Source organism: Antrostomus carolinensis, unplaced genomic scaffold, assembly GCF_000700745.2.
Source record: "Antrostomus carolinensis isolate BGI_N321 unplaced genomic scaffold, ASM70074v2 scaffold28358, whole genome shotgun sequence".
NCBI classification, from domain to species: Eukaryota; Metazoa; Chordata; class Aves; order Caprimulgiformes; family Caprimulgidae; genus Antrostomus; species Antrostomus carolinensis.
The window spans coordinates 10846-22899 of record NW_010332883.1 but is presented as its reverse complement, the minus strand read 5'-3'; the positions used below and the strand labels follow the sequence as shown (position 1 = coordinate 22899).

The following is a 12054-nucleotide window of genomic DNA, read 5'->3' as shown; positions in this document are numbered from 1 at the left end:
AAACAACATTATCTAAATAGAAAATAATTTGAATCTAGCAATTGTTGAAATAACAACGTGGAACACATCCTAACTAAGCAGCTAAATATTAAGCTATTATTCTACATAAAGGGCCAATCCAAATTACTGTGGCTCATATAAACGCTCACTTAAATAAGGCTTGGTTGTTGATTAAAAGAAAACCATATACAGAACTTCAAAATACTTCATTTTTGTTTAATTTCTAGTTATTAAAAGCTAACATCTGAAGATTCAAAGAATCTTGTTAGAAGACAATGCCTCGGTATTCACTAAAAAAGGCAACAGTTCTAAGAAACTAACCAAAATTAGCGTCAGAAAAGGGAGGGGTCACACCTGAGGACAGGACAGGCAGGTTTCAAGAGCACTTGGAAAAATTATAACATGTTTCTACTTGATCGCCCAGAAGGATTCATCCTGCACACTCTGAGTCCTCTAAGCACCATTATCTTTAATGTAAGGTTCTATGCAGAAGAACAAAAATCTAACTGAATACAGGACAGGAATGAGATGGTAAAGAGCAGTCTGACACAAAAGGATTTCTGGGCTTTAGAGGACTGAAGGCAGAAATGGATCAAAATCACCATGCTGATGCCAGAGAAGAAATGGTCTGCTAGGGTGGATAAATAAGTAGAGATCCTGCAAGATATGAGATATATCAGAAGATAAGAGATGCCAAATCCCAAGAAAGATGTGTTCAGAAAGGCTGGATTTCTGAGACCTCTAATAATTCTGTAAGACTGAAAGGCATTCCTATTCTGTAGTGTAGAGACTTCAAAATACATAAGATGCTGCAGCACAAGGGATAGTAATCATCTGCTCTCCATAGCTTTGGAGGGCAAGAGAACTAATGGACTTGAACTGCCTTAAAGGAAATGTAAAACAGAAAATAGGACAAGTTCTCTAATGGTGAGGATACCACTAGACTAGCATTAGAACTGGACCAGACTGTGTAGGCAGGCTGTGGAGCCCCTCACTGGAGGCTTTTTAAAAGCACGACTAACATCTACCAAGAGTATAGGTAACCCTTCCCGAGAGGAGTATGGGATAAATGATATAATCTTTTGAAAAGCCAGTCTTTTGTATTTTCTGTGTTTCTATGCAACCAAGTAACATTCATCCTCTCTTGTAATCATTAAATTTTGTTCTCCACTATTCTAAAAGATAACAAATTCTGGCTATTGCTCTGAGAACAGAATTCTAATTCTTCACCGACCTTCTGAGTTCTTTCTCTGAGTTTTTGTTTGCTTAACACGAACTAAAAAAAAAATATAAAAATGACACCAACATTAATAATGCTGCTGGCAGGGGGGTTGGAACTGGATGATCTTTAAGGTCCCTTCCAACCCAAACCATTCTATGATTCTATGATCAATAAGACTTGCACTGCTCATGTGGATCAGGAAAGAAGATATCCATAACTGGATATTACAGCTTCACTGTAGCACAGTGATATATTTTTGTCTCTAGAGAGACTCTAAATGAATAAACTAAATTACTCCAGAAAGGAAAAAGCACACACATTTGCTGGGTCAGGTATATCAGGCCAGAATATACCACTGAGATATGCTCGGGTGAGATACATATTTAAGTAAAATATTTCTCTAACCCCATACTAGCTGGATGATTAGCTACTGAAATGGTCCCCAACCTTTGCTAACTGAAGGGTAATAATGCTGAGCAACTTCCTTCCAATTTTAACTCCCCCTCTGCCTTAAATCTTAACTCTTCATACACCTTTGCCCATGAACCATGCAAGAATCCTGCAGGCAATCTGTTACCCACAAGCTATAGGCAGGAGATCATTAAGTTACTTCATAGACATAACAGTAAATAACAAAGACATTAAGTCACTAGCATATTTGTTTTTACAATTTTTATACTGTCTAGTCTTTCCTTCTAAACAGTGGGTATATTGGGACAGCTAATAGACAAACTAGTAGAATGCCTGAAGGGAATTTTAAATACATTCAAGGTGCATAAAAATTTACACTTATTGGTCATCAATAACCATTATGGTAAGACAAAACAATAAACAAGGAAGGCATATAAATGTTTAGAAGCAATACTAAATATTATAATCAGGCACATTCCCAGTAAATGAAAATAAATTAATTGTTGGAAGAAAAGTCATTTCATTGAAAGACAAAACAGGTAAAACAATGAATATGAGCTGGGTTGTATATCTTAGCAGACTCTCTTTATTTCTATGAAAAGCTACAGAAGTGTTTGATTTATAAAACAACTGATACCTTAAACAGGAAAGCGTAAAGAATGTTCTAGGCAAAAAAAATTATGTTATGTTAGTCAAATTTGCTGAATTTATCTTTTCTTAATTTGCATAGCTAGGATATTTGCAGTGCTCGAAATGTGTATAACTGGTGGGTTTAATTAATTTCTCAACTCTACTACTTGAGGCAAAAGAAGATGAAGAAAACCAGAAACGTGGGTGGCTGTGAGAACACAGCACCGCTCCCTGCCCTCCCACAACTCAAGCACTGGAAATTGATATGAAAGCAAGGTCTTGATATCTCAAGAGTTCATCTGCTTATTGCCTTCTTAAAGGTTATAATCCTCTGTTTGTGAAGCCACAGTGGGTTGCTCTGGAGAAGATTACAATGTCACAAATCCTATCAGAGGATTATAACTCTGTCAGGTTGTGAGTAATTATGAAGGAAAAGCAAACCTTTGGAGGACACAAAAATAACCTTCATACAAGGAGATATGGTGTCACATAATAAAATCCTACATGGAAAACCAACCCCAGACTGTAGCACTTTTGCAAAGCAAGAGCCCAGAAATATTACAAGAACGTGAGTGCGACGCTACAGCATGGAGCCCAAGGGAAATGAAAAGCAGAAGAGAAAGGCTTCCAGGCAGTTTAGTCACAAGGCCAGTGATATCCCACTCCTGCCCTCCTCAGACGGCAGTAAAACAGCCAACTGATTTCACAGAACTCGGCTCCTACACACTCGGAGTTTAACCAGAAACAAGGAGCCCAAACCTGAAACATGATGGAGGCCCCATCTCCTAAATCCCTGTGACCACAGAGAATTCAGCACCTCGCAGCATCAGAAACTTCATCTAGAAGACAGTAGGAAGCCCTTGAATTTAACTGATACACAAAGATGCAGTTTGTAACCTGTCAGACAGAGTTCAGAAGAGTTCAGAGGCATAAGATTCCCCCAGATTTAAACATAAGTGGCAGCAGCACATTCCGTAAGAAAAAGGCCCTTTTGCAGGAACATGGTGTGCACTTCCCTGGCTGGACTCAGGTGGCAGTGGAGTCCCACACCTCTTTGGCCACATTACTACTAATTTTTCTTTTATGTTTCAATCCACCCTATCAAAGAAATACGGTCTCCGACTTTCACATAGGTAAGTGTTTGGAGGATGCAGACAGAAAATGAAAGGGGTGGAGGGGGGAGGATTTGTATTGTAACATTAGTGCTATCCTCATCTGCACTTCAGATAGAAGTATTGAGAATGAATCCATCTGTTTTCGAGTGTGTGTAGATAGCATTGCCTTCATCTGAGAGCAGCACAGAATTCCACTGCACTGGAAGGAAACTTGGGAATTTTGCCATTTAAAAACAGAGGCATTCTTCAAGCAACAACAGCACTCTGACTACACAGCTCACTGATATGCCTCTGTAGTTTATCTCGCCTGACAGAGGAAAATCTCAAGACTCATAGATTAGTTTGGGTTGGAAGGGACCTTAAAGCTCATCCAGTTCCAACCCCCCTGCCATCAGCAGGGACACCTTCCACTAGACCAGGTTGCTCAAAGCCTCAGCCAACCTGGCCTCGAACACTTCCAGGGAAGAGCATCCACAACTTCTCTGGGCAACTTGTTCCAGCATCTCATTTAATTTCCTCCTAAGATACGCACCAAGGGCAGAGCACTGTGGATTTTGTGACCTGGCTCCTCGACCTTCCTTCCCATGTCCAGATGAAACATAATCTCTGAACATCAGCTTGTGAATCTCCCTACCCTAATGCTTTCTCATAAAGACTGCATCCACAATAACCTTGCTCATCAGTGTCTCAAATTGAATCACCAAGGTGCTAAGAGTTACTATGTCATCCTATCTCTTGCCAATTTTCAACTTGAACCAAGAGGAATTTTGGTGTCAGTCGGCATTACGAACCCTGCTGATTCCTGAACACTTGCAGCAGGGGATACACTTCACTTGCCTATGCTCCATGCTGTCAGCACAGCCCACAACACCTTTGTGTCATAAGGAGTTTAATACCTTTTTGAATCTGACAATGTAACTGAAAATGTTCCTGTGTCCAGCATTTTTCTGTTTTGGGGAAAAAAGCTTCTCCTCAGAAATGTGTTGAGGATATCCATAGGTGAAAGACCATGTAACCTCTACCATGGAAGACAGCAACAGACCAAGAGGTTAATCTTGTAGGAATTGAATAGAAAACATACAGCACTAGGCATCACCATGCTGAGAGACACTCGCATTCGGTGGCACCATGGAGGATCAAGAGTATAGCATGTAGCACGGGACTAACTCCTACAATTGCTTGATAGGACAGGGGAAGGCACAAGGCAGTATGTCTGATGACAGGCGTTTACACTGTAGGCTGTCACTTCCATTAAACAGAAACATTTTTTTTCTGGATGAAATGCCATCCCACTCATTTCAGATCCTTTTTGTGATGGTGATTAGATGGGTAGGTTGTCTGTGTTACAAGAATGTTTTTGTGATACGGTGCAGAGACAGAAGAGATAACTGGCTAGCATAAATTGCCATGAAAATTATGTATTGTTTTAGAACTATCACAGTTAGGGAAAATACAACTACTCACATGACTTGTGCATAACCGATGAGGAAACAAAAAAGTCTGTATATCATAAAGGGCAGAGATTTATAGGGATGACTTACAATTCCATTATATACAGAATAACACAACTCCATGTGCTACTGAGGGCAGAGCCTCATCTCAGAAGCTGCACCACAAGGCTACAAGTGTTGAGAAATGGCAGCAGTAATGATCAAAGCTTGGAAGGACTGTCAGATGAAGAAAGATTGAAAGGAGAAATTATTTACTTCAGAAAAGAGACAAATATTTGAAAAGTGGAAAAAAAAAACCCATATAAAATAATGAATGGTACAGAAGCTGGATTGCGAGCATCTGGTCTTGCTAAAATAGAAAACCAGTTAAATTGCAAGGCAGAGAAATTAAGATTAGATAATAGGAATAGTTTTCAGTTTAGGACTTACACGAGACTGTGGAAAATGTTGTTGCAGAGTGCTGTTAATTTAACAAGAGCTAAAATACCATTTTACAACTATATGGAGAACAAGACCATGCAGATTTATAACAGTTAATGCAAACCAAATGGTTTAAGAAGATAGCTGTTTCGGGGCATAAACTCTAATGCAAGGGATAAGCATACACCTTTCAGAGACAATTTTGCATATAAATCCCAGTGGGGTTCTTGCAGTCTCCTGTCACACTGTCACACATTTATTGGTGGACAGAGAGCAGCTACTAAACTGTATGGACCACACATTATATATATGTTGTCTATATGTGCACAAACAGTGCATTATCTAACGGGTGTGCAGCCTGATTTTGATGAACCAGCTGTTGCAGGACCTATCCTTGTATGCTCCTGCATGCGACGATGCTCTGGATGTGAATAAGAATATCCTTTAAAAACACAACTTTTAATGCCAATCTGAAGGAGAGGGCAAAGATTCTAGATAAAAAGATAATGGCAATGGCAATACAATACCTAAAAAGAGAGAACAAACTCAAGTTATATAGGCGTAGGAAAATGCACACACACAAAACCTCAGGGAGGGTCAGTTCAACTGTGTTTGGACACCCTAGAGTGGCAAGAGCAAGTACACAGGCCAAGGATTTGAGTTTCACCACAACAGAAGGCTCAGTCTCATGAAGGGAGAACAGTCTTCTTATCCAGGAAGGAATTGGTCTGAAAGGAATTAGTTTACAAGCATAGTCAACTTGTTAAAATCCCACAGCTTTCATCATATCTGGGATTTTGCAGAAATAGCACCTGTAGTTTCTGTTGGCGAAGCTTGTAAGAAAGTGAGTATGGATTTGCAAGACTGGATGAGCTAGTTTGACAATTAAATATAATACATTCAAGAACAAAGGCAAATATGCATGTTGGTGGCAGTGCAGTTATGGATGGGAGGGGAGCAATTTTATACTGGTATTCTCTAATCACTCAGATCTATCCTCTTTTCATAGCTGTTGTTTTCAATTTTATTTAGTTCAGGGCATATCTTTTTCTCTTGAGTATCTGAAAATGCTCAACATTATTATATTTTGCTCTGAATTTTCCCTTTTTTCCCCCCTTGACTTCCCAGTCTTCTTTTGTTGGTCTTGTTCTCATCTCTTTTTATGTGTGTCTGCAGGTGGCTTTTAAAGCAAAATCTCATTCTGCTTTCCTGCTCTTCCCCCATCCTCTCCTGTTTTGTTGCTGCATCGCCCATCTCATTTGTTCTTTTCCTTATGCCTGTAACTGCTCATTTACTAACAGATTCCATTCTGTGACTATAGTTTTTTCATTTTCCCTGTCTTCAAGCACCGAATCATTGACTTAATTGCTACAGAAAGGAATGAATCCCCAGGCCACTTTACAGAACAGGTTTTACTCCCCCATGGCTGAAAAGGAGCAGGATACTGGCTGAGCTTAAGGGATGCTGATGGCAAGCTGCTGGCTCTCAAACAGTGAACAAGCTTATTGTTACTAGCAGCCTACTAGCATCCCTTCCTCTAACCCTGAATATTACCCATAACCTGGCAGCTTCTTGACAAGAATAATCAAATTAGGGAAACAGCAAAATCTATTCTATAAACAATGCAGAAAGTAGTTTTGGGGTTTTTGCCTTGTCTTACCACATTCATACATGTCACCATGGTGTGTCAGGTGTTTCCACACTGGGTTCTTATTTATATTTAATAATTGCTGAGATGCCCATTCCTTGACTTCTGAATGAAGTGCATAAATTAGATATGACACCATCGTAATTGGATAGCACGTGGCATAACTACAGCAACCAATTACATTATTGTTTTCACCACGATTCACACCAAAGCAACTCCAAAATTTACAATCAGAGAGGGGGTGGAAACACTCCAAAAAAAGTATTTTCACTTGAAAAATGCAGTAAGCTGTTAGTTGTGAAATCTGGATACAAGTTTCAATTGCACAGGCTGAAATATAGGTCAAGACAATAAACAGATAATGTAATGATCAGCCTTCGTCAACTACTGGGACTGTAACCAGAAGCCAATCCCTTAGCCATTTCCAAAGGCTTATTGTTGGTGGCTGGGATGTAAAACCCACTTTCTCTAGCTATAAACTGATTTTGGTACAGTTTCCTCACAGTTCTTATTTTCTGCTCCATTTGCCTCCCACAAGCTTTTCTATACCTAGACCTCTTAAGGGGATAACAGTCAAAAGCACTCTTCAGCATTCGAAGACCTTTTTTGCTTTTCTTTTTTCCTGTATGTCTCATTTTCTGCCCAGCAGACATCCAGCTTTTGTGTGTTGAGCTCCAGCATGTTTTTTCAAACTCTTCCTTTTGGGCTGACAGTAGGAAGACAGAGAGCAAACCACCAACACTATGTCCAGAATGACTCCTCAAAGTCTTGGGAGGTTAGAAAGCAGCCTGGCATCATATTTCCTTGCTTCAGCAGAAAATAAGATAGGTTGTGAAAATTGCAGGTTTTTTACAATATCACCATTGCTAATCAGACCTGACTATTCATGCTAGAAGCAGCACAAACAGTTTTTTGACTCTTTGTGATGCTCATATCCTCCATCTTTTAAAAATAAATACATAAATTGGTAGTGTCACAGTGCAGCTGGTTATATGAAATATTGTGCTGGACAATGTCCCAGTGTCAGGTTGCCAAGAGAAATCTATCAGCACAGCCACAGCTTTCAGGTTAAAGTTGTCTCCATTCAGTGAAGCCAGCTATTTGCAAATACTAATCACAGAATATCTGGTTTATAAGTATAAAGGATTTAACTTGGCGCTAGAGGTCAGTGATAAAGTTGGTAGGGATTCTTCTGGCTAAACTTTCTTCCAATTGAAACCAATCCCTTGTATCCAAAATTATTTTTGAATAATCAAATAGATTATAATTTGCTTCCCCAAATTTAACACTTACTAATTTTTTCCATTTCAGGAAAAAAAGTCAAGACCTCAAATTGAAAAATCTCCACTTTCACATTGAGATCTTGTGAAGTGGTTGTAGTCAAATTTCTTTATTTCTCTACTCAGTATTGCTGAGACTGATGCAGCGTTTACAAGCACAAGACAATCGTGCAGAAGCCGATACCTTTTTTAGTTATAAGTGCAGATTGCCACCAAGCAGGCATGCAAGTCCTGTTTAAAACCTCCCAGTTGCTCACAGCTAAGCCTAGGCTTCCACCAGTGGCTGGACTTATATCCCCATTACCATGCCTGTGCAGAATTTGCATTACACCATTGTTACTTCAATTACAAACATTTCCTAAATAGTATCCAAATACAGGTGAATTTACCCACCAACATTACACTAACTATGTGTGAAGAAAACAACAGAAGTGCCCCATTTGCTCACTTTTTTCTAGAAACCCATAAGGATAAGATAAAGCATCAGATCCCACACGGTTTACTGAGCCTGCAAACAAACGCAACATTCACCAGTTATGGCCAGTTAGACTAAAATTTAGTATGATTCAGATTTAGACAAATATATATATCAAGCTGAGATTTTCCTTTTAGGCCCTAGGAGTCCATTCCAATGGGAGTCTTTATAAATAGGAATCTTTCTTCAATACAGTTCAATGCACTTTGCCAGAGTTTGGCCTTTTGCTGAATTTACTTTGTGCGAATGGCCAACCGAATGAGCAATGTGAACTGTATCTTCTATGTGATGACTTAGTCTTGTGTAAGCACCTGGGTATGAGCGAGGGGCACCGTGCAGTCAGTGCGGCACTGAAAGAATGACTGCCATTAATTTGCTTGAAATTCCTAATTCAGGAGAGTTCTGCACTTTTAACAAGCAAAGATAAGTCAAAGATGATCTGGAAACAGAAAACATATTTCTTTACATCTTCATAAACACTCAAAGAACCAAACTCCAGCAACATTAGTAACCTAGTAACAACATAGTCTGCCACCAAACACCTGGACGAAAACCAGTACACATAATTAATTTTCCCCAGTACATTTCCAGGGTAACTTTCTTTGCTACATTTAAAGAGATGACTGAGTAACATCAACAGGTCTAAGTAAAAGACACAGGTAGAAAAACAGTCCTGGTTAACCATATCTTATTTACATTGTTTTTGCAAGTCTCCACAGCTGTAAGTCACTTTGGCAGTGAGTGTAGAAATACTTTCACAACGCTTTCATCACATCATGATATTTTGACAGACTGAATGATAAGAATTGCCCCAAGGGAACTCTGTAGTAGTAGCATCTACAAAGTGCTGATTCAGATCTATTCAGAAAAAAAATTCACGAATGTAGTGGTAAAAGGTTGACACCTTCCATATATTAAAGGTCCCACCCATGCTGGTACCTTTAGAGCTGCCCTGTCACCGAATTATGGTTGTGCTAGCATTCCTCCTCAAAAGTGCACTTGTAGATACAACCATAAAAGAGAGTGAAGCATACAATTCTGACCAAACTTTTCAGAAATTGGAATCAAACATTAAAAATAACTAATAAATTATGGTGTATCTTAGAAAGAAAAGTGTCTAGGCTGTATTCTCTACCATAAATCAACTACAGAATGGATGTGGGGTGAGTGCTGGTATAGAACTGTACCTAAGCAGTAATTAACTCCTGCTTTTAGGGATGTCTGCTACAGAAAATGTCATCCTGGTAACATACTGTGATAGGTACTGTCAGGAAAAAGGAGAAAACACAAGGACAAAGTATGAGCTTTGAAGAAATTACCTAATGATAGTCACAAGCCAAAATTGCATATTTTGCACTGTGGGGCATGTCTACAGAACACAACATAATGCTGTGCAAATAACCAAGCTGCTTCTGGTATTAACAGCAGTGTAACTGCATATATGCAGCAGCCTGCCTGAGCCAACTGAAATTAGCCTAGCTATTTAATTGCACAGACAGAGTGATACTACTGTCCTGTATTCAAGCTACCTTGGAATAAACTTCAAGTTTTAGCTTGTATCCTAATGCTGCAGGAAATTCAGACTTTGTGTTGGTGTTGAATTGTTTTGAAAACCTATTTTTTAGTTCAAAGATCTTTTTTTCTACAAAAGTGAGCATGTATTCCTTCAATCATTCGTCAGCCTTTAATCATTGCATTAACTGTTTGAAGTACAGGTTTGCTGTACTCAAGCTCCCACTTCATAGTAAATAGTGTTTTGTTGCATTAAATCTCATGACATACCCTGTCTAATCTGTACTGGGTAACGATGTTAAAGCCTTAAGACCGATTTATTTTTTTCTTAATGCTCGTCGATTTTCTTTAATACAGATCCACCACAGATGAATAACGTCATGCCAACATCTCCCCTCCTTCCTCAGATGGCGCATCAACACTCATATCCTAGCCTGGGACAGATCACAAACCCATATGAGCAACAGCCCCCAGGCAAAGAGCTTAACAAGTACGCCTCTCTGAAGGCAGTCGGTAAGTAAGCAACACGATGCATGACTTCTCCTTTAGATCACTAGGCTGCATTTGCTGTTGTCAGCTGACATTCTGCTTCAAAGTTAAAAACAAAGTCTTGCTCATCTGGACTAGTTCATGATAGAATTTCAAATAGAATATCATGTTAGTTGTAAATGTATTAAAATTAACAGGGGGACTACAATTAGTGATAAGAAAATTACGTGTAAGAATTGGTGATCATAAGCATATGTGTCTATATATGCACACAAAAAACACATCACGCCTACTCTACGTCATTTTTCAGTGAGTTTCACCTGTTGTATGCATAGTGTTTAGCTCTAGTTCTTGATGCCCTGAATATGCCTACCTATACATTTCAGTATGTATTTTCCATACCTGTCTGCACAAGTGAGAGAGAAAAACATCACATACATTGCAACTTTAAAGCATGTAATTTAGACACCTGCTAAATACTTCCAAAAAGAGAAGATGCTTGTATGCTTCTGAAGTAAAAGCTTTCACATTTTCTGCAGGATGTGCATTAGTAGGTCACTGAAGGAATATTCTGAGGCCTTATGATTTCAAACAATCAATGCATCATAAAGCTCCTAATAAAGATCCTGGTGGTGGCTATTTTCTGTGACTGATTAACATCATACACCATTATTATAAGCAAATGGGCGAACATCCTCAAAGAAAGAGTTGTGGGGAGGGAAAGGACAATAGTGGGTAAAGATTGCAACATAATTTTCATATTGGAAGCATAAGTTGATAATAGTTTTAAGGGGCTGTAAACACCTGCTGCACACCATGTGAAGACAGAAAGCCTTTATCACCTTTCACTTCAGACCCCTTCTATACAATAGTAAGTTAAGAACTGGGGGGAATCTACTCATAAACTGCTTCTCACTAACCCTTGCTCTGCTTACACATACGGATGTTAACATCATTTCCCCAGGAATTTAGAGCAGTATCACACTGTCTATTTCCAGACAGAGCTATGTGGCTCAGAAAACCAGCAGAATAGCTGAGAATATTCTGATTTAAGAATCTAGTATTCATCACACCAGAAAAATTTTTATCACAAACTGACATTCCTTTATCCAAACTTCAGGATAGCAGACCTCTAAAAATGTACATCAAGGCCCCATCTCAAATAGTTTAGCTTTGCTTTAGCTTGCCATTTTTGTTTCTCAAAAGTAGCATTTTTTAATCTGTTTTTAAAAGACAAAGGTTAACAGCTCCCTGCTGAATTTTGAATATAGACAGAGTAGCTTTACACTTCCTTCTTCAAAAGGTGATACAGTGTAATGATGTGGTGATTATCACAGATTTATGCACTGATATCAGGCTTCTTTTTCAGATGTCAGTTTAAGTTAAGACAATCATCAAAGC

The 12054-nt window shown here is 38.9% G+C and overlaps 1 protein-coding gene across 1 annotated transcript in view; it reads left to right on the top strand.

Moving 5' to 3' along the window:
* The window catches only part of LOC104529389 (protein shisa-9-like), a gene marked incomplete at its 3' end in the record, with an annotated part of 157809 nt that extends 147132 nt beyond the window's left edge, over positions 1-10677 (top strand). The window contains exon 3 of the mRNA XM_010173686.1: positions 10522-10677. Coding sequence (XP_010171988.1) covers positions 10522-10677 — 156 coding nt within the window. The remainder of the gene's footprint in view (positions 1-10521) is intronic.
* Between the last annotated feature and the right edge of the window lie 1377 nt (positions 10678-12054).